The sequence below is a fragment of the Carettochelys insculpta genome, chromosome 10 (assembly GCF_033958435.1).
Source record: "Carettochelys insculpta isolate YL-2023 chromosome 10, ASM3395843v1, whole genome shotgun sequence".
Taxonomy (NCBI): Eukaryota; Metazoa; Chordata; order Testudines; family Carettochelyidae; genus Carettochelys; species Carettochelys insculpta.
Genome location: NC_134146.1, coordinates 845,653 through 868,648, shown reverse-complemented (window position 1 = coordinate 868,648; position 22,996 = coordinate 845,653). Strand labels below are relative to the sequence as shown.

General features: G+C 44.8%; 1 protein-coding gene across 8 annotated transcripts in view; it reads right to left on the bottom strand.

The window, feature by feature from the left end:
- SEPTIN2 (septin 2) overlaps nucleotides 1-22,996 on the bottom strand; it is a 50,486-nt gene that overhangs the window by 18,055 nt on the left and 9,435 nt on the right. For 6 of the 8 annotated variants that reach the window (XM_075003845.1, XM_075003846.1, XM_075003849.1 and 3 more), the window contains 7 exons: nucleotides 22,416-22,502; nucleotides 21,131-21,254; nucleotides 18,278-18,412; nucleotides 17,887-18,004; nucleotides 13,398-13,499; nucleotides 7,811-7,956; nucleotides 5,698-5,784 (listed from right to left, as the gene is read on the bottom strand). In XM_075003845.1, coding sequence (XP_074859946.1) covers nucleotides 5,698-5,784; nucleotides 7,811-7,956; nucleotides 13,398-13,499; nucleotides 17,887-18,004; nucleotides 18,278-18,412; nucleotides 21,131-21,254; nucleotides 22,416-22,502 — 799 coding nt within the window. The remainder of the gene's footprint in view (nucleotides 1-5,697; nucleotides 5,785-7,810; nucleotides 7,957-13,397; nucleotides 13,500-17,886; nucleotides 18,005-18,277; nucleotides 18,413-21,130; nucleotides 21,255-22,415; nucleotides 22,503-22,996) is intronic. The other 2 variants (XM_075003848.1, XM_075003844.1) reach the window with 1 other exon arrangement.

Sequence of the window (22,996 nt, the reverse complement as noted above, 5' to 3'; positions counted from 1 at the left end):
TTGCTTCCGCTTCACTGAAGAGAGCAGGAGGATCCAAACTACTACTTGTGCAACGTCCGATGGAATTCTATGGCTGACTATTTTGAACAATTTACTAAGAACTGATCTATTCTCAGAAAACTGATAAAATAAATGGAAATGAAGTTATTTCCGTAACTGGAGTTTTCCAACAATGTGTGTTGCTTGTGTGCATGCCAGTGTAAGTGCACACACACACACGCACGCCCAGTTTTGCTGGAAGTTTTTCCTCCCCCAGCCTATAGTGTCGGGTCAGTGCAGCTCCCCTGGAATGGCACTGATATAGCACCCCATGTAGGTGCCACCCACCCCTCCCCCGCTCAGTTCTTTCTTGGTGGCTACTCTGACAGTGGGAAAAGACAGATGGGTTTGGAATAGACACAAGCAACACATCTTGAAGAACACCAGTTACAGAAATAACTCGTCTTTTCTTCCTCCAGGGGTTACTCATGGGCATTCCAATGTAGGTGAAGGCAAGCCAACATTAGGAGGAAGGGTCGGCACTCTGGAATGATTGCAGTACAGCCCTGCCCACTGCAGTGTCCTCCCTGGTGTGTTGCGTAATCACATAATGGGCTGAAAATATATGTATGGCAGCCCTACAGATTTCCTGAATAGGGACCTAGGCTAGGAATGCTCTTGAAGTAGCTTGTGCCCTTGTACAGTGAACCCTTACTGAAGGAGGGGGAACCCCGCCAGCTTGTAGAATTCCTTAATACAAGCTACTATACAATATAAGCAATGCAATGGTCATTAAAAAAGGCTGTTCTGTAGCTTAGGAAAAGCAGGGAGCAGGAAGAAGGGGTTCAAACTGGGGCCTTCCATGAACTTCATCAAAACCAAATTAAGGTTCCAGGAGGGAAAGGAGTCCTGCACCCGTGACCAAACCCTCTCCAAGCCTTTCAGAAATCTCTTGACCATAGGGTCCAAGAACACTGAGGAAAGGCCTGGATCAAGATGGAAGGCAGAAATAGCCATCAGGTGTATTTTAATGGAAGAAAGGGACAGCCCCAATAGACTTAGGCACCACAAATAACCCAGAATCAAGGGAATTGTAGCCTGCAAGTGGGCTAATCTGCTCTGGGACACCCAAACCGCAAACCTTTTCCACTTTGCCAAATGAGTGGCCCTCGTGAAAGACTTCCTACTAATTAAAAGTACCTCCCTCACTGGGTCTGAGCAGGAAAGTTCAATGGCACTCAGTTGTGCTGTGAGGTGAAGGGACAGCAGGTTGTGGTCCTGAAGCCACCTCTCCTCCTGCATCAACAAGTCTGGGCATAATGCGAGCGTTATTGGCTGCACACCAACAGGTGCAAAGGAACCAAGTACCAATGCTGCCTGGCCTATGCTGGAGCCACCAGGATTCCTGAGGCCTGGTGCAATCGAATTTTGACTATGATCCTGTGGATGAGAGGAACTGGAGGGAACATGCACAACAACAGGACTGTCCAGGATATGTCTAACACCTCTGCTCGGGATGCCGGGCTCTGGTTCCGATAAGAATAAAATATCCGGCACTTAGCATTGAGGTATGAGGCAAACAGGTGAATGGCTCACTTGTGGTTCATGAAGGATCTGCTGAGGTGGTCTGCTACGGTATTAGTAATAAGCCGGCACGAGAATTCCATGCTGAATGCAGAACTCAGAGCCCAAGGACCTTGCGACACAGGAGAGAGGAGCATGCACTCCCCATCTATTGATGCGCTATATTGCCGTTGTGTTGTCTGTACTCACTGACATGTAATGTCCTCCTAGGTTGTCCTGAAACACCTTGCGTGCCAACGTGATCACCCTGAGCACTCTCACCTTGATATGAAGCTCCAAGTCTGAGAAGCCCCACAGAACCTGAGTCTGGTGCTCCCCCAATTGCACCCCCAACCTAAATATGATGCGTTTGTAGTTTGAGACAAGGAAGGTTGGGAAGGCCTGAAGGGCACCCCTGGGCACATGGTCCAAGCACCCATCCGCCAATGCAGAATCTGCAATACCTGCTGTGGCAACATCACGAATTTGTCTGTCGCCCCTCACAGGGCAGTACACTGAAGCAAGATGCAACTGAAGGAGACATAGCTGAAATCTGCTGTGTGGCACCATGAACGAACACACTGCCATGTGTCCCAGGAGCTTTGTGTCGCGGTGGGGAACCCAATCATGTCATTTACGATGCCGGCCACAGCCTGGAATCTGCTCTCTGGCAGGAAGGCCCTGGCCAGCACAGAGTCCAGGAGAGCCCCCATAAACTCTATTCTTTGCGTAGGGACGAACGTTGACTTTGTCTTATTTACCAGGAGGCCAAGACTGTCAAATGTTTGGTGAATGAACTTTGTGTGTTGAGGGACTGGGACCTGTGAGCTTCCTATGACCAACCAACTGTCCAGGCATGGGAACAACTGGACACTGTGCCTCTGGAGGAAGGGTGCAATCACAACCACGCACTTGGGAAACACCCTCGGAGCTGCCGACAGGCTGAACAGGAGGACTGAACTGATAGCGTTCCTCATTCACAACAAATCTTAGGAACCTCTGGTGGTGAGGATAGATCGCAATGTGAAAATATACATCCTGTGAGTGGACAGTGGCAAACCAGTCCCCTGTATCCAGCAACAGGATAATGAGCCCCAGAGAGACCACGAGAAACCTGATCCTTTTAATAAACTTATTCAGGTCTCTGAAGTCCAAGATAGGCCTCAGACACCTTTTCAATTTCAGAATTAGGAAATAACAGGAGTAGAACCTCTGAATTGTGGGGGAACCTCCTCTACTGCACCCTGCTCAAGGACCAATTGAATCTCCTGCCTGAGCAGACTCTCATGAGAGCAGTCCCTGAAGAGGGACAGGGAAGGAGGGTTGAAAGGGGGATAAGAACTGAACTGGATAGGATATCCCTTCTCCACCATGCGAATGACCTACCGGTCTGATGTTACATGGCACCAGGCAGGGTAGAAAGGAGATAGGTGAATGAAAACAAAGGGCATGCTAGATCCAAACTGGGGAGCGGTGTGGCCCCCGTGAGGGCTTCTAATGCCCTGGGCTGGGCTGATGGGAGCACCTCCTGCTGCTCCAGCCTCTCTGCTTATCTTGATCCCTAGGCTGTTGTGGGAAATGCCTAGGGGTTGAGTGGGGGGTTAAAATGTCTATGCTGAGTTGCTGGGGTATGGAGGCCCAGCAACCCCACGGTGGCTCTGGAGTCTTTGAGACTGTGCAGCTTTTTATAATTTTTCTCAGACAATCAAGTTGGTCCCTTAAAGGGCAGGTCTGGAATAGTCTGCTGCACTTTGACCCCCTTCTCATGGCAACCCCTCACACCATGACCCTTGTTACTGCATTGGTACCATCCAAGGCAGCTTGCAAGGCTGCACACAATACTAATGTTTTCCTCCACAACTACCATGAATTCGGGTTTGGCATCTGGAGGGATGAACTCTGAACTTAGAGGGAAGAGGCCATATTGAACAAGTATCTGCTCATTAAGGCTTGCTGATCACCTATGCACAGCTGCAGCCCTCCAGTCGAATAAACTTTCCCGACCATACAAATCCAGTCTCTTTGCAGCTCTGTTTTTGGGCAAGGGCTCTTGGAACCCCACCTTTCCCAGTGGTTGGCCGCATCAGGGAGGTGGGAAGGGGCTGAGTGAAAAGGTGTTTGTTCCTGGCAGTGGGGAGCAGGTAACACCTTTCATTCTTCCTTACTGTGTGCTGGGCTGAAGCTGCGGTCTGCCACACGTCCTTGGCAGTCTAGGCAATAGTCTTTATGAGAGACAATATCACTCTGATGGGACCTGATAGGATAGGCCTTCTAACCGAACTTTTTGGTATCACACTCCCCCTTTTAATTTTTGACAAACCCTCGTCCCCCTCCCACCTCTTCTTTACCAGCATCCAACCCCTCCTTTTAACAAAAAATTCAATTCGTAATTTAAAATAAACACAAACTTGATATAAAAAAGTTATTTAAAATTAAAAATAAGTACAAATAGTTTTTCTTGTCCTCTTGCAGGTGCCTGATTCAGCCCCAGCTACCCACGCACTTAAGCCCTGTGCTGCCAGAGTCAGCATATTAAACATGCACCCATTCGAGCTGTCGGAACCCCACGCTGCCAGTGCCAGCCACCTGCCTTCCTGCCAGCTGCTGGGTCCAGCCTCCTGCCAGCCACCAGGGCTTAATATTGCCAGGGCCAGCCGCCCACCCATCAGCTGTCTGAGCCCCACGCTGCTGGGGCCAGCCGCCCACCCATCAGCTGTCTGAGCCCCACGCTGCTGGGGCCAACTGCCCACCCACCAACCAGGGCTGGCCGCCCAAGCCCCACAAGCCTGCCCGAGCCCCTCCCCCATCCCAAAGCCAGGCACCCCCACCCCCCAAGCCAGGCACCCGCAGACCCCCATCTAACCCCATCCTTCTTCTCCTCCTCCCCTCTCCAACCAATGCTCACTCACCTTTGCAGGAGGCAGCTAGGTCCATGGGGGTCTTCGCTGGCTGCCTGCTTTTTATAGCGGCTGTGCCAGGTCACCCACATAAAATGGCAGGGACTGAGAGCCGGGAGCAAAGGCCAGCTTTTTCTTTGGGTGGGGGGACTGATGGGGGGCTAGGTCATCTCATGCCCCTCCCCCCACCCCCGAATTTCTTCATGACCCGTGGAGGGCACACCCCCCAGTTTGGGAAACCATGATCTAGATGATCCCTGATAGATGTCTGTCTAACTTGCTCTTACATATCTCCAATGATGGAGATTCCACAACCTCCCTAGGTAACTTATTCCAGCACTTAACCACCCTGACAATTGGGAAGTTTTTCCTAATATCCAACCTAAACCTCCCTTGCTGCAGTGCAAGTCCATTGTTCCTTGTCCTATCCTCAGAGGTGAGAACAATTTTTCTCCCTCCTCCTTGTAACCCTCCTTTAGGTATTTAAAAGCCGCTATCATGCCCCCTCTAACTCTTCTCTTTCCTAAACTAAACAAGCCCAGTTATTTCAGTCTTGCCTCATAGCTCATGTTCTCTGAGCTTCTAATCATTCTTGTTTCTCTTCGCTGGACCTTTTCCAATTTCTCCACATCTTTCTTGAAATGTGGTGCCCAGAACTGAACACACTACTCCAACTGAGGCCTAATGAGTGCTGAGAAGAGCAGAAAAATGACTTCTTGTGTCTTGTTCACAACACTCCTGTTAATGCATCCCAGAATCATGTTTGTTTTTGTTTTTCTTTTTTAAGCAACAGAATCACACTGTTGATTCATTTAGCTTCTTGTCCACTATGACCCCCAACGCCCTTTCCGCAGTACTCCTTCCTAGACAGTCGCTTCCCATTCTGTATGTATGAAGCTGATTGTTTCTTCCTAAGTGGAGTACTTTACATTTGTCCTTATTTAGCTTCATCCTGTTTACCTGAGACCATTTCTCCAGTTTGTCCAAATAATTCTGAATTACGAGTAGAACGCCATACATCCTTCCCATTTCACTACCTCAAATGTCTGTCCAGATTTACTTAACAGTTTGTTTCTCCTACTCATATTTAAATCATAAGTTTTAAAAGAGACTGACCATCGGCTTCTAGCTGTTGGCTACAGCTCTAACAACCTATACCACACCAGATCCTGCTACTAAAAAGTCAGGATGAGAAGGGAAAGAGACACACAAAGGTAGACTCAGAGGAGACAAAGGTAGACTGTAACCATGCACTGACAACCTGCCGCCTCCTTTAAGTCTCTCAGAGCGGAAGTTCTCATAGTGAAGGTCCTGGGTCACCTCCTGAAGGTCCTGCATATGGGTACTGGAAGGAGAAAAAGGAACGGATAGTGAAACCACGCCCAATACCCAATCATAACTTGAGGCACTTTCTTGATACATGATTCAAACACAACTAGTCTGGTTACGTGAACCCAAAATGCAGAAATACAAGCACATTCTTTTACAACCCTCATGTTGCTGAACTCCCTCATTCCTCCCCACCCCATGACATTAAACATACATGTTTGACCATAAATATGTCACTTGAACAGGAGCGGATCACAGCCACCCACTGCACAAATACTGGACTTGAGGTGCATAAGCACACTAGCACTGAGAACATGGGAGCTTCTTGTCATTTGGAGAGACTGGAGCAACAGAAAAAAAGAGTGTTGCCTTCTCCCCTCCCTCCAGATAGGTGGGTAAAGAGACAGGACAGCTATGCTTCAGTGCAATTACTTCTTCCTGGAGAGTAGTCTCAGAGGCAGCCATTTTAATCTGTATTTTTGCAAAACAAAGCAAGCAGTCCTGTAGCACCTTAAAGCCTAACAATTTATTAGGAAGCGAGCTTTCGCAGGAAAGACCCACTTCAGATTCTGGAGCAGAATCCGAAAAATTGGGTCTTTCCCACAAAAGCTCATTACCTAATAAATAATGTTGTTCATCTTCCTGGGGAAAGATCAAGTGGGAAGAGCTATACAGAGCCCTTAATATTAGACAGGATAAGTCACCCAGGCCCCTGTGTTATATGAGATATGTAGAACATCTTGTGATATTATTGATACCAATATTACAAAATTGCAATGCTTCTGACCAGCTATGTCAAGTAGTATCCTGGACAACGATCCTTCACTTCCGCAGACCTTGGGAGGCAGCCCAGTCCTCACCTACAGACAGCCCACCTACCTGAAACAAATTCTCTCCAGCAACTACAGACCGCACCACAGTAATGCTAAACCTGGAACCAATCCCTGCAACAAACCTTGGCACCAACTCTGTTCACATACCTACACCAGTGACATTACAGGACCTAACCACATCAACCACACCATCAGGGGCTTATTCACCTGCACATCTACTAATACAATACATGCCATCATGTGCCAGCAATGCCTCACCGCAATATACACTGGCTAAACTGGACAGTCTCTACGTAAAAGAATAAATGGACGCCAATTAGATAACAGGATTGGTTATGTACAAAAACCTGTAGAACACTTCAGTCTCCTTGGAAACAGGTCACAGATTTAAAAGTAGCCATCCTGCAACAAAACCACTTCAAAAACAGACTCTAAAGAGAAAATACAGAGCTGCAATTCACTTGCAAATTTGACACTATCAACCAAGGACTGAACAGATACTGGGAGTAGCTGGCCAATTACAAAAGCAGTTTCTCCTCCTTTGATGTTCACAGCTGATAATGGGCCACATCCTCCATGACTGAACTGACCTTGTCAACTCTGGCTCTCTTCTTGACTGGGACTTCCTCCTTTGCATGAGACTATAAATTTAGACCCTCCTCTGGAACCCCCACTCATGCATCTGATGAAGTGGGTCTTTGCCCACAGAAGCTTATGCTCCAAAATATCTGTTAGTCTATAACAGGGTTTCCCAAACTTTATATAGTTGGGACCAAGTTTTTTTAGTACCTTTTTTGCGGCCCGAAAATATAAATGTGTATTACAAAACAAAGGAAAAATGAATAAATTCCACTGTTCATTATTTATTCAAAATAATAGCACATAGCGATAATCTGTGTGTTTTCTAAAGACTCCGCCCCCCGCAAGGACTGGTAATGGGTCATGGACCACACTTTGGGGAACGCTGACCTATGAGATGCCACAAGACTCCTTTTTGTTTTTGAAGAGACAGACTAACTTGGCTACCCCTCTGATACAAAGCATTAGGAAACACTTAAGTATTTTAGTTCTGTGCAGACATTTTGATTGCGCTTTTCACATGCAAGATTTGAGACTTGGCAAAAGGAGGACAGTACTATCTCTTGTATGCTAAGAAAGAAAAAGATGTGAACACAGATTTAAATTTTGTTAAAAGCGTAAAAGCCTTACATTAGCATGGTTCTCAGCTTCAGGAAGTCATTGTGTTCCGGGTTCTCCACCTCAACTACACCCCATGGGTAGAGACGACCTCTAACTTTTTTACCTTTGGCTTCAATCAACTGATTGGATCCCACTACACAAAATGGGATGCTGGCCTGAAAAAAAAAAAAAAATCAGTCACCAAGAGTGAACTAGAATCAAAATATAAGCAACATACTGAGTTTCACTAGACATTGCATAAAAGAGCAGTAAGTTTTAATGAAGCGGACAGGGAGCTGCAGACAGGGGAGTTTAAGAGGGAGGAGAACAAGTGAGCCTGCCGCTGAAGAAGCTACCAGGTGAGAGTGCTGATCTCTGGGGGGAGGGCCTGAGAGAGGCCAGCAGGCTTAAAAGCCAGAGGCAGGAGCGACCAGGGGAGCGAAGTGGACAGGGAGCTGCAGACAGGGGAGTTTAAGAGGGATTTTGGGAGGGAGTGTGACAGAGAGGACTATAATGGTTAGGAAGACCCGCAACACCTGTGCCAGCACTATTGCTGTCTCCTCCACTTGTGCCTGTAGCTAGACAGACTGCCTGACCATGGACGTTTCTACCCAGATCCTGGCGTGGTTCTGCATGGACTATGGCTTGCCGTTCCCACTTACTGATACCCAGGCTGAGGGGAATATTCAGTGTGAAAGGTGCCTGCTGCTGGAAGGTCTCAGGTGGCAGGTGGGGGAGATACAGCAGGAGGTGGCCAGGTTGAGGAGTATCCGAGTCCATGAGCAGTTCCTGGATAGCATTCAGGTGGAGACTGCGGAGGTAACTGTCCCAGTGCACAGGACGGCTGATAAACCACTGGAGGTGGAGGATCAGGGTGGACACTGGCAGCTGGTTACTTCTTGCAGCAGGCAGTGTCCCACCCCTGCTCAGAACCCTCCCACCGTGGTATTGGAAAACCGTTATGCTGTACTCGATACAGGAGACCAAGAATTACCCCATACAGAAGAGGAGAAGCCTTGTACCCCCATGGCTGGGAAGTCTACTGCCACCCCTGCAAGAAGGAAACGCAGAGTAGTGGTGGTTGGAGACTCTCTTCTGAGGGGGACAGAGGCGCCCATCTGTCGCCCTGACATTTCATCTCGGGAGGTGTGCTGCCTGCCGGGGGCCCGTATCCGAGACATTATGCAGGCATTGTCGAGGATTATCCGGCCCTCTGACTACCATCCCATGCTTCTCATCCACGTGGGCACGAATGATACTGCGAGGTGTGACGCTGAGCAGGTGAAGAGTGACTTCAGTGCTCTGGGGGCACGGGTCAGGGAGTTTGGGGCTCAGATGGTATTCTTTTCAATCCTGCCTGTCAGAGGTAGGGGCCCAGGCAGAGACAGGTGTATCCTAGAGGTGAATGCTTGGTTGCGTAGATGGTAATCGCCAGGAAGGCTTTGGTTTCTTTGACCATGGGATCCTTTTCCGGGAAGGACTGCTAGGCAGAGATGGCGTTCACCTTTCGAGGAGGGGGAAGACCATATTCGGACAGGTAGGTAGGTAGGCATCCTTCAGTCTGCATAGACTATGGATCGCGCCCTTAAAAGTTTCAATTGAGGACTTCATTTACAGCGTCTATTGTGACTATAAAGACCCACACGAGAGTGACAGTCCTTGCTGCATCTCTTGCAGATGTGGTGGGTGTCTGGCAAGTCCTTATCGTGCTTTCTGTGCGCTCGCTTCTCCTCTGCTAGCTGTCTGATCCTCATCTCGCCCTTCTGAAGGCCCTTGTGTAACCCCTGCCTCCATCTGCTGCGGTTGTCTGCTAGTTCTTCCCAACTGTCCAGCTCGATGTCTACCTCTCTGAGGTGTCTCTTGCAGACATCTTTGTAACGCAACTGGGGGCGTCCGGGAGGTCTTTTGCCAGAGGCTAGTTCACCATACAGGATGTCTTTTGGAATCCTTCCATCGTTCATCCTGTGGACGTGGCCAAGCCAGCGGAGTCGATGCTGCCTGAGGAGGGTGTGCATGGTTGGGATTCCAGCTTGCTCAGGATTCCAGCTTGCTCGAGGATGGCGGTGTTGGTCACTCTGTCCTTCCATGATATTCCAAGGATGTGCCTGAGGCAGTGCAAGTGGAAGACGTTCAGACTCTTTTCCTGGCGGGCATACAGGGTCCAAGTCTCGCTGCCATAAAGGAGGGTGCTGAGGATGCAGGCTCTGTAGACTTGCATTTTGGTGTGAGTATACAGCTTGTTGTTATTCCACACTCTCTTGCTGAGTCTGGACAGAGTTGTGGCCACTTTTCCGATCATACTATTTAGCTCAGTGTCCAACGACAGGGTGTCAGTGATGGTGGACCCGAGGTAAACGAGGGTTTACCTCGGGTCCACCATATTCGGACACAGGCTGGCTAACCTAGTGAGGAGGGCTTTAAACTAGGTTCAACGGGGGCAGGGGAGCAAAGCCTGCAGGTAAGTGGACAGCATGGATACCTGGGAGATGAACTTGAAATGGGACGGCATATGGGCTAGACTGGGAGAGTAAAGAGGGCCAGGGCAAAACTGGGAGGCAAGACCAAATCAATGTCTGAGATGCCTATATACAAATGCAAGAAGTATGGGAAATAAACAAGAAGAATTGGAAGTACTAATAAATGAATACAACTATGATATCTTTGGCATCACAGAAACTTGGTGGAATAATACTCATGATTGGAATGTTGGTATTGAAGGGTACAGCCTGCTTAGGAAGGACAGACAGGAAAAGAAGGGAGGAGGTGTTGCCTTGTATATTAAAAATGTACACACTTGGACAGAGGTGGAGATGGACGTAGGAGATGGACAGGTTGAAAGTCTTTGGGTTAGACTCAGAGGAGTAAAAAACAAGGATGAGGTCCTACTAGGAGTCTACTACAGGCCCCCTAGCCAAGTGGAAGAGGTGGATGAGGCTCTCTTTAAACAGCTAACAAAATCATCCAGGGCCCAGAATTTGGTGGTGATGGGGAACTTCAACTATCCAGGTATATGTTGGGAAACTAATACAGCAGGGGACAGACTGTCCAATAAATTCTTGGATTGCATTGCAGACAACATTTTATTCCAAAAGGTTGAAAAAGCTACCGGGGGGAAGCTGTTCTAGATTTAATTTTAACAAATAGGGAGGAAATTATTGAGAATTTGAAAGTGGAAGGATGCTTGGGTGAAAGTGATCATGAAATCAGAGTTCACAATTCTAAGGAAGGGGAGAAGGGAAAATGGTACAATAGAGATAATGGATTTCAAGAAGGCAGATTTTGGTAAACTCAAGACAGCTGGTACGTAAGGTCCCATGGGAAGCTAAACTGAGGGGGAAAAACAGCTGAGGAGAGTTGGCAGTTTTTCAAAGGGACATTAAGGGCCCAAAAGCAAGCTATCTCGCTGCATAGGAAAGATAAAAACCATGGCAAAAGACTGCCTTGGCTTAACTAGGAGATCCTGCATGATCTCAAAACAAAAAAGGAATCGTATAAGAAATGGAAACTAGGACAAATTACAAAGGACGAATATAGACAAACAACACGAGCAAGATTAGAAAGGCTAAGGCACAAAATGAGCTCAAACTAGCTACAAGCATAAAGGGAAATAAGAAGGCTTTTTACAAATACAGTGGCAACAAGAGGAAGACCAAGGAGAGGGTAGGGCCACTGGTCAGTGACGAGGGAGAAACAGTAACAGGGAATTTGGAAATGGCAGAGATGATTTCTTTGTTTCGGTCTTCACTGAGAAATCTGAAGGAAGGCCTAACAGAGAATGCTAGTGAAAAAGGGGAAGGTTTAGAAGTTGAAATAAGAAAAGAACAAATTAAAATTTACTTAGAAAAATTAGATGTCTGCAAATCACCAGGGCCTGATGAAATGCATTCTAGAATCCTCAAGGATCTGATAGAGGTATCTGAGCCTTCAGCAATCATTTTTGGAAAATCGTGGGAGATGGGAGAGATTCCAGAAGACTGGAAAAGGGCAAATATAGTACACATTTATAAAGAGGGGAACAACAATAACCCGGGAAACTACAGGCCAGTCAGCTTAACTTCTGTGCCAGGAATGATAATGGAGCAGGTAATTAAAGAAATCATCTGCAAGCATTTGGAAGGTGGTAAGGTGATAGGGAACAGCCAGCATTGTTTTGTTAAAAACAGATCATGTCAAACCAATCTAATAGCTTTCTTTGATAGAATAACGAGCCTTGTGGATAAGAGAGAAGCGGTGGATGTGGTATACCTAGACTTCAGTAAAGCATTTGACACGGTCTCACATAATATACTTATCAATAAACTACGCAAATACAACTTAGATGGGGCTACTATAAGGTGGGTAAACAACTGGCTGGATAACCGTACCCAGAGAGTAGTTATTAATGGTTTTCAATCCTGCTGGAAAAGTATAACTAGTGGGGTTCAGCAGGGGTCTGTTTTAGGACCGGTTCTGTTCAATATCTTCATTAACGATTTAGATACTGACATAGAAAGTACACTTATTAAGTTTGCAGATGATACCAAGCTGGGAGGGGTTGCAACTTCCTTGGAGGATAGGGTCATAATTCAAAAGGATCTGGATAAACTGGAGAAATGGTCTGAAGTAAACAGGATGAAGTTTAATAAGGACAAATGCAAAGTGCTCCACTTAGGAAGGAACAATCAGCGTCACACGTACAGAATGGGAAAGGACTGCCTAGGAATGAGTACAGCAGAAAGGGATCTAGGGGTTATAGTGGACCACAAGCTAAACATGAGTCAACAGTGTGATGCTGTTGCAAAAAAAAAGGCAAACATGATTCTAGGATGCATTAACAGGTGTGTTGTGAACAAGACACGAGAAGTCATTCTCCCGCTCTACTCTGCGCTGGTTAGGCCTCAGCTGGAGTATTGTGTCCAGTTTTGGGCACCGCAGTTCAGGAAGGATGTGGAGAAATTGGAGAGGGTCCAGAGGAGAGCAACGAGAATGATCAAACGTCTAGAGAACATGACCTATGAAGAAAGGCTGAAAGAACTGCACTTGTTCAGTTTGGAAAAGAGAAGATTGAGGGGGGACATGATAGCAGTTTTCAGGTATCTAAAAGGGTGTCATAAGGCAGAGGGAGGGAACTTGTTCTTCCTTGCCTCTGAGGATAGAACAAGAAGCAATGGACTGAAATTGCAGCAGGGGAGGTTCAGGTTGGACATTAGCAAAAAGTTCCTAACTGTCAGGGTGAACAAACACTGGAACAAATTGCCACGGGAGGTGGTAGAATCTTCATCACTGGAGCTATTTAAGAGGAGGTTAGACAGATGGCTTTCAGGGATGGTCTAGAAAGTGCTTGGTCCTGCTGTGAGGGCAGGGGCCTGGACTCGATGGCCTCTTGAGGTCCCTTCCAGTCCTACTCTTCTATGATTCTATGATTTATAGGTCTCAAAATACTTTACATGAAGGGGAAAAACTATCCCCACATTTCAAGTGCTGAAGTGACTTACCTGAGGTCAGTGGCATAGCCTGGAACAGAATCCAGGTCTTGTTTTAAAATTATGTATTCACCTGGCAAAGTCTGGTGAAACATGATACACCACTTTTAGTTCAACCCATCACAACTACTATTAAACTACAAAACTATTGTTACCTTCAGGTGCCTAGTCTGTTCTTTAAAATCTTCATCCTCATCTGATTCTGCATCAGGAAGGTGATAAATCTTGATACCATGTTGTTCAATTTCATCCAGAATCTGAAAGGGTATGACAAGAGCGAAGGTAACATACTCTACAAGTTAAAATAATTGCTTAAGAACCATTTCCAGACCAAATCTAGATTTTTAAAAATCCAAACTACTTGGCTTTTGTTTTAAAATAAAGGCCATAATTGGAGATAATTAATTTAAACTGACTACGTATCCCTAACTTGTTCTAAACCATAAAAAAGTTACCTAGCACATACCTCTTGCCCTCAAAATTGAGACGAATGCTGTTCCTTCCAACTCTACAATGTTAATGTTTTGTAAAATTCCCTTTTCTTCTTTTGAGAGTGCAGGTTTATGCGCTAGATACACACATCACATTTACACACTGGTGCCTCAAAGATGACAGCACCAATTAACACCACAGAGTCCTGTGGCACTTTATAGACTAACAGATTTATTGGACTATAAGCTTTCGTAGGCAAGAACCTGCTTCATCAAATGCATGGAGTGGAAATTACAGAGGCAGGTATAAATATGCAGGCACTTGAAAAGATAGGAGTACCAATCAAGAAGGCCAGAATTAACAAAGTTAATTCAGCCAGGGAAGATGTGGTCCGCTTCCAGCAGCTGATATGGAGGTGTCACACAAAGCGAGGAGAAACTTTTTGTAGTTGGTCAGCCATTCCCAGTCTTTGTTCAATCCTTGATTGATGACATCAAATTTGCAAATGAATTGTAGCTCTGCAGTTTCTCTTTGGAGTGGTTCTGTTGCAGTATGGATACTTCTAAATCTGTTACCGAGTGTCCAGGGAGACTGAAATGTTCTCCTACAGGTTTTTGTACACTACCAGTCCTGACATCTGATTCATGTCCATTGATTCTTTTACGTAGAGACTGTCCAGTTTGGCCACTGTATATGACAGAGAGGCACTGCTGGCACAGAACAGCATATATTACATTAGTAGATGTACAGGTGAATGAGCCCTGTACATCTGATGGTGTGGCTGATGCAGTTACGTCCTGTGATAGCGTCGCTGGTACGGATGTGTAGGCAGAGTAGGCATCAAGGTTTGTTACAGGGATTGGTTCCTGAGTTGGAGTTACTGTGGTGTGGTGTATAATTTGCTTCAGGCTGGCAGGCTGTCTGTAGGAGAGGACTGGCCTGCCTCCCAAGGTCTGTCAGACGGAGGGATCGTTGTCCAGGATGGGTTGTAGATCAGTGATAATGCACTGGAGATGTTTTAGCTGAGGGCTGTGGGTGATGGCTAGTGGTGTTCTGTTTTTCTTGATGGGTCCGTCTTGTAGCAGATGGCTTCGGAGTACACACCTGGCTCTGTCAATCTGTTTCCTCACTTCCTCATGTGGGTATTGTAGTTTTAAGAATGCTTGGTAAAGGTCTTGTAGGTGTTTGCCTCTGTTTGAAGTATCGGAGCAAATGGGGTTGTACCTTAGTGCTTGGCTGAAGACAATCGATCATGTGGTGTGCCCTGGATGGAAGCTGAAAGCACACGGGTATGCATAGCAGTCAGTAGGTTTCCAGTGACAGGGTGGTGTTTATGTGACCATTACTTATTTGCACTGTAGTGTCCGCAAAGTGGATCTCTTGTGCAGACTGGTCCAGGCTGGGGTTGGAAACTCTCGAAATCACGGTGGAACGCTTGAAGTATCCTTCCCATGGGTCAAGATGATGAAGATGTCATTAATGTCGTGCAAGTAGAGCAGGGGCACTAGAGGTGAGGAAGCATTGTTCCAGGTCAGCCATAAAAATGTCAGCATACTGTGGGGCCATGTGGGTGCCCAAAGCAGTGGCTCTGATGTGTGAACACATCTCTTGGTATTCACAACTCCACATCACCAGTTGGAAGTGAGCCACATCCTCCCTGACTGAATTGACCTCCGTAACTCTGGCCTTCCTCTTGATTGGTACTCACTTTTCATGTGCCTGTATATTTATACCTGCCTCTGGAATTTCAACTCCATGCATCTGATGAAGTGGGTCTTTGCCCGCAAAAGCGTATGCTCCAATAGGTCTATTGGTCTGTTTTGTGCATGAAAATAGTAATTTTAGTAAGAAACCGCCCTGCTGTGTAAGCTCACGATCTGGTGTGATCACACAGACCTGGTGCAAGGCCCAAGGCCTAGGAAAAGTAGTTAAGAGTTTGCTCATATAAAGCAAATTTGAACCACAAGTAAGAGGAAGGCCCTGCTCACAGTATCTGGCAAGGACAGGGATGATATTACAGAAACAAGCACATCCCAGTATAGTACTAACACGCCCTGATACCAGCACACACTTCACAGATAACAAAACTATCTTGACCCACCCTCAGGATAAGGTCAGTATGACAGCATGATGGATAAGATTTGATCAAACCAACAAGTACAACGTAATGGATGGCAATGCAGATATGTCAGGAGTGATACATAGCTTGTTTGTACCTGTGCATAAAGCAGCATCAGAGAAGCAATATCTTTGTCTGGTGTGGGAACAGTGGAAAGTTCCACCACTGACTGACCTGGTCCATTGTCAGGAGACACGTGTGTAGTAGTCTCATAGGGTCTGCTGGCAATTATCACTGTGCTTTGTTTGACAATAAACCTGGCCAAGCGCCTTTGTCCCTTATCCGATTCTGTGGTCACTGGGCAGTTTGCTTGAGGTCAACTTCACCAGCTAGTTGCAAACAGATGAGGCGGCGCACATAGGCAGTGTCTACACTGGCACAAAACTTTGAAATAGCCATTTCGAAGATTACTAATGAGGTGCTGAAATGCATATTCAGTGCCTCATTAGCATGCTGCCAGCTGTAGCTCTTCAAAACTGCCGCATTTTGCTCCTGTGCTGCTCATCCAGATGGCGGGGGTGGAGAGGGGTCCTTTTCGAAAGGACCCCGCCAACTTTGAAATCCCCTTTAGGAATAAGGGGATTTTGAAGTTGGCGGGGTCCTTTCGAAATTGGACCCCCCCTGTCTGGACGAGCCATGCAGGAGCGAAACACAGCAATTTCGAAGAGCTGTGACCGGTGGCATGCTAGTGAGGCGCTCAATATGCATTTCAGCGCCTCAATAACCTTTGATCTGCATGGCCATTTCCAAGATTTCTCTTAGTGTAGACATAGCCATAGGGAAAACATCAACCAACATCTGACGGACCACCACACTGGCAGGAACTGTTAACACATCTGTGAACAGTAATTTCTGTAAAGTGTGCTCCTAAAACATGTGTAAAACTAATGAAAATGTCTTTTCCCTATTTAATACCTCTCTCTAAAGCTAGCTATAACCCAGCATACTAGAAGTGTTACCTACTTCACTCAAAAGATATTAACAGTTCTTAAATTTTGCTTTAGAAAAAAACTGCCCTCTATGGCTGCAGAAGAAACTATATGTAACTCTAGACAGTTTGTGCACTGTCTGTCCGTGAGTCTGTTTGTTCAAGAACTCCCACTTTGGTTGTGCCAGGAAAGAGGGACAGAAGTGTCTTCCACAACATGAAAAGGGAAGGTGCTACTAGGAGAGACAATTATATTGCAGAGTGGCACAAGGGGATAGCCAAACCAGTAAGAGTGTGACCATCTGGGTGAGAGGCTCTGAATGTTGCCAGTCACCATTCACGGGTAAGTTTCCTGTGCTGGTGCTGGCCATGGTTGACCCCTAGCTGATCCCCTACCTGCCTGAGGGGGTGCTCAATCCTCCTTAAACCTCTCCTCCTCAGCCCCAGCACTGGATGGGAAGGTGGGTAGACAATGTAGCCCTTTTCTGCAGTGCCCCCAGCAGCCACTGACCGACCAGTGCGGCCCTGGGCAGCCATTACAGGAGGACCCAGACTGCAGGAAGAAAGCTGAAAGGATTTACAGAATGAGTGAGGGTCAAGTCACAAAAGAGACCCTTAACAAGTTAACTACATTTTATTTTGTAAAACTCACTACCAGTCTAAGCAGCTCTTGCTTGATTTAAAAGAGTAAAACATAAAAGACCTTTAAGGCTGTGCATATCTGCACTGTGTCTAAGAAGGAGGTACCAAGCAGTGGGAGTGGCTGGGTCAATACATAAAAAAGTGAAAACATATTTTAAGTGATAATGGAATTACCTAGTTTTAAATAAGTTTGTCTGTTAGTGCTAATAAATCGCTTCTACTAGCTCGCCCCAAAATTGATTTATAAAATTTAAACACTAGTGTGTGCAGCCAATCTGACCATTGCTGAAAATATGTTAAGGATAATACATCAGTCAGAACAATGATCAGAACCCTCAGGATGCCAAAGGCCAGGGTTGTTTTCTGGCAAATTTTAAACCACAGTATGCCATGCCTTTCCAGTGCAACGTGGAAGACCACAGCTATTCTCAGCTGTATTTGGATAAAGTCTCCCTGCTTGCCTAAACTAGTGTTCTAGGTAGCAAACATTATATATTTTAATGAAAACAAAATTAGAACTTACCCTTTTCTTCAGTCTCTCCCGTTCCCTCAGAGTAAGTGTATCAGCTTTTGCAATTACAGGTACAATATTCACTTTATTGTGTATGGCCTTCATGAACTCAACATCCAAGGGCTTAAGACTAAAAATAAACAATGTTTAAAAGAAAGCCATATTTAAACACCCAATTTGTTTTTACACACAGATAAGGGTTTATTCCCCCTCAAATGCACTTCTTAAAGTTTCCATTTTCAACAATTCTAGATTCATTGTTAACAAAAACATCCCTCACTCTTCCCCACAGGAGTAAATTCACCACCTTTAATAGTGATATGTAACACTTTCTGCATAACATGTCTTGTTTTTCGAAACTTAGTCAATACAAATAAAAAGTAAATGGTGCATTGATACTTACCCATGACCAAATGGTGAAATGAAGTAGAAGCAACAGTGTACACGGTTATCTACAATATGTCGCCTGTTTAAGCCACTCTCATCATGCAGATACCGCTCAAATTGCTCATCAATATAAGAAATTATGGTCTTAAAACTGAAAGAAACATGCAGATTAATATCATTATGACAGCAATTTTGACGCTCACTCTCCATATTCTTTGTAGCAATTTGTCTCATTAAAAACAAAACCACCAGGCAAGTTATCCTTACCCAAACAACCTGCTACTACTCTCAGGATCAAACAAGTACTGTGGCAGTGAAAATAAGATAAGCTAACAAAAATGGAGACCACAGTAGCACATACTTCCAGACATTAACCAAGTCAAACTCCCGAAAATGCACAAGGAGAGTTTAAAAAAAAAAAAAATAAAAAAAATACTATTTTATTCATCTAGTGACTGTCCTCTGAAATTTCCTCTTGGGCTAACATTAAACAGATGTTCAATATATTCTTGACTTAAATGTTCCAACTCAGTTTTGGGGTAAAAATATGAGAGATTTGATGCTGAGTAGCAGGCACATTGAACTGCCATGACAGATGTGAGAAAATGCCTCCAATTGCTTATGACAGCTGCTGCATTATAAACTGTCATAACCAGTCAGTTCATTTTATCATAAATATTAGATTCTCTCCACTATGGAAGGAAAGGGTTTTATTCCCGTTACATATTCATCAATTTCAAATATAACACACTGAAGAGATCTGGTATTGGTTTACAGTTCAGCAGAAAGACGGAAGATACGTACTAAAACAACATGGTGCATATACATCCTAAAATGTTGCCATACATAAGTTTAAGAGCATAAGTTTGTTTACTTCATTTTTTGTAATAGTAAGAAATTAAACTCAGCTTTAAGTCACTTATACAATATTTAAGACCACCTGTAGTCACACAACAGATGTGCACTAGCAGTTATGCCTGCTTTTAACATGGAAACATGTGCTCAGAGGCCCCAGGTAGGGAAACAGTACTGCAGCCGCTATTGCCTATCCTCTTGAATATATCTTATATTGCCCCTCCAAATTACCCCTGCCCTTCCAAGAGAACTGATACACAACTGAACTTCCTTCTAATTCCACAGCAAAACAAAAACTCAGCATCAATCATACATTGCTGAACTGGGAGGCTGTACCTAGCAGGGTCCTGCAAGAGTCGTTCCCAGGTCTGGTACTATTCAATATTTTCATTCATGACTTGAATAATGAAATGGAAAGTATGCTTATAAAATTTGCAGCTGACATTTTGGAAGGGGTTTAAAACCTTTGGGGAAAAGTATTATAATTCAGCACAACTTTGAGGAACTGGAGAGCAGGTCTGAAATCAGTAAGTTCAAATTCAATAGAGACAAGTACAGAGTATTACACTTGAAGGAAAAAAATCAGGTGCACAAATATAAAAATGGAATGACTGGCTAGACAATAGTTCCGGAGAAAAGAATGTGGGATTGAAATAAACAACAAATTGAATGTAAGCCAACAAAGTGACAGTTGCCAAAAAGGCCATTATTCAGGGGAGTGTTTACAGGGGGCAGTATGTCAGGTGTGGAAGGCAAATGTCCTAGTCTACTCAGCACTGGGGAGGCCCCAGCTGGTGCACTGTGTTCAGTTCTGGGCACTAGACTTAAAGGTAGATATGGACAAACTGGAGAAAGTCCAGAGGAGAGCAACAAAAATGACAAAAGATTTAGAAAAATCTGACCTCTGAGGAAAAGTTTAAAAAAAACAGGCATATTTAGCAATTGTAGGAGTGAGGAGATACCCCGAGAGGGAGCGGAAAATCTTCAAATATACAAAGGGGTGTTATAAAAAGTACCACTCAACAGCTGTCTATCTCCACTGAAGGTGGGACAAGTAGCAAGGAAGATTTAGGTTACATATTAAGGAAAAGCAATGAGAAATCCTGGGCACTTTACAGACTAACATATATTGGCGCTTAAGCTTTCCTGGGCAAAGACCCACTTCATCACATGCATTAAGGAAAAGGGTAACACTAAGTATAGTTAAGTACTGGAATTGGTTAGCAAGGAAAGTATTGGAGGCTTTTAAATTAGACCACCACTTTTCAGAAATAGTCTAGGTATATTTGGTCCTGCCCAGGGTCATCCCTAGGTGTGTACTGGGCCTGGGGAATCCCCACTGCATGGCCCACCTCCATTCCACTCCTTCCCCCAGCCCCATCACTTGCCCAAGACCCCTCCCCCAAGCAACAAAAGCAGAGGCCTTACCTAACGGTCTGGTACAGGGTGGCAGCAATGGTCAATAAAGCAGCCCAGGAGCCTGCTTTGCTCTGCCCTAACACCTTCTCCCAGCCAGTTGCTATATGCTTCTCTGCAACAACAGGAAGTGGAGCACCCAGGGCCTGGGCACTGCGCTTCCTGCTGCTGGGGTGAAGTAGAACACAGTAAGCCAGGAGAGGGAGGTGGGGTGGAGCAGAGCAGGCTCACGGGTCACTACAACTCCAGCTACCGCAGTGAGTGGCAGGAGGGAAACCCCGGCTGCTGCCCCATGCCAGGCCCCTCTCCAAGGCAATTTTCCAGGTAGTCCTGGAACCCGTCCACAAGACGGGTTGGGGAAGCCACCCCAAACCATCCTATGGACAGGACAACTCTGGTCCTGCCCCAACAAAGGGGGATAGGCTTGGACAAATTCCAGAGATTCTTTCAATCCTTCCATTTCTGTGACTGTGACACACAGCGTACCTGCACTTCAGCAGCTTCGTCCCGAGAAAACATCTGTGAGAATGAACTTTAAAGAATACAAAGAGATGTAAATCCTCTTCTTTACAGATCAATACAACCATTACATACGTACCAGTCTCGGCAATTGATGGCATCACCATATCCTGGTGTATCTACAACTGTCAAACGGAGCTTAACACCCCTTTCCTCAATTTCAACTGTTGATGCTTCAATCTGCACCGTTCTTTCAATTTTTTCTAGAAAACAAAAGTTGATCTTAAATCTCATAAATGTAACAAAACAGCAAAAATATAGCACTTTAAAGACTAACAAAATTAATTATTTGGTGATCTGATGAAGTGCTACATTTCTGCTGTTTTGTGTTGCTGGAGTACAAACTAACACGGCTACCTCTCTATTACTATTCTCATAAATATAGTTTACTTCAGAGGCTAGATCAAGAATAACTAGCAAGTTTAACTTTTTATGAGACTTTCTTCTACCAATAACCTTATAATTGGGATCACATGACATCAGATGCAGACACAAAATTTTCCATAGAAGAATTTTCTCAAGACCTCTGAGGATGTGTAATGTTTCTTTAAATCTGTACCAGAAATCCAGGCAGAAGGGTTAGGAATGAGTTTGGATGCAAAGAGAAGCAGACAGTAGCTTTAGGACTACTTTTTTTTTTTTTTTTTTTTTTATAGGGAAGTTCCTTTTCCATTGTTGGAAGAAAGTGACAGACATTCCACATGGCATGAAGAGCCTACAAAAATGAGTCACTCAACAAGAAAACAGTGGAACTTTAACACAAACAGCATTAATTAAAAGATTCTCAGTAGAGGAGAGGGAAATAAAAATATCCCTTCGCAACTTCAAATTCCTGTGACAGCTATGTCAAAAGAGAAGATACATCAAGTCTGCATGCCCAATGGAAGCATGTGCAAGAAAAAAAAAAAAGTTAGCATGTCTATCAAGATATGGCAAGAGGTCAAGCGATGCCTGTATTAATTTTTGAAAGGGAGATAGCATGAGACCATTCTGCATCTTTGTTCATGTTGACTATTCTCAACAAAACGTCTCTCCTCCCATCGTCCTTTGCCATGACGACATTTTTTCGAAAAGGAACTGGACAGACTTTTGGGAACTATTTATCATCATTGCACACTAGACCAGATGGGCTCACTAACAAATGAAAGGGGCTCACATTCACCTTCCCTGGGGTGAAGCATACTGCTTCCCTAGCACTCAGAATGCAGAAAACATGCTACTGGGGCTCTCCCAGCAAGGCAGTCTGAATATTGTTTGGCGTATTCCCATGACAAATTCCTATTGCTTCCACCCTAGCAGTCTGTACAACCCAAAAATATGTAACCACTCGCAATGAAGAGATATTAGGAAATAACAATGTTTACCTGCTGCTCCTGGGATGATCCTTTCAGGGTAGAGATCTGTCAAGAACAGGCTGTTTATTAGTGTAGATTTTCCCAATCCAGATTCACCTATGAATCATTATGAAAATATACTGTTCATAAATATGTTCTATATAGTTAACCTTTCAGAACTGATGTATAAAATCTGATTATGCATTTTTTTCTTGAGTAATATGTAACAAAATATTTCAAATACTGGTTTAAATTGACATGAAGCAGTAATGATATAGTCAAACCTCCATTATGCATTTGAAGCAGTAGTTAATTTTATATATGCCAATTTTTTTTGCCTTTACGCACTAAATTAAGCTTGATATTTGAGATTTACATGTAAATCTGTTAGAGCGCAAAATTTTTAATTGACCTTAAAGTTCATAGTCTGAGTCTTATGATTTTTTCAGTGTCCTGTAGGCTTTTAAACTAAAAGTTACAATCAAAATTTTGTATATAATATGTTTGGGAGCCATCTGGGATTATGTAATGAACAACACTCACTGAATCTTTGTGCCATGGTAAGCCAATGGAAAATATGGTTATGCCTGCTGTTTATATGTTCACAGACA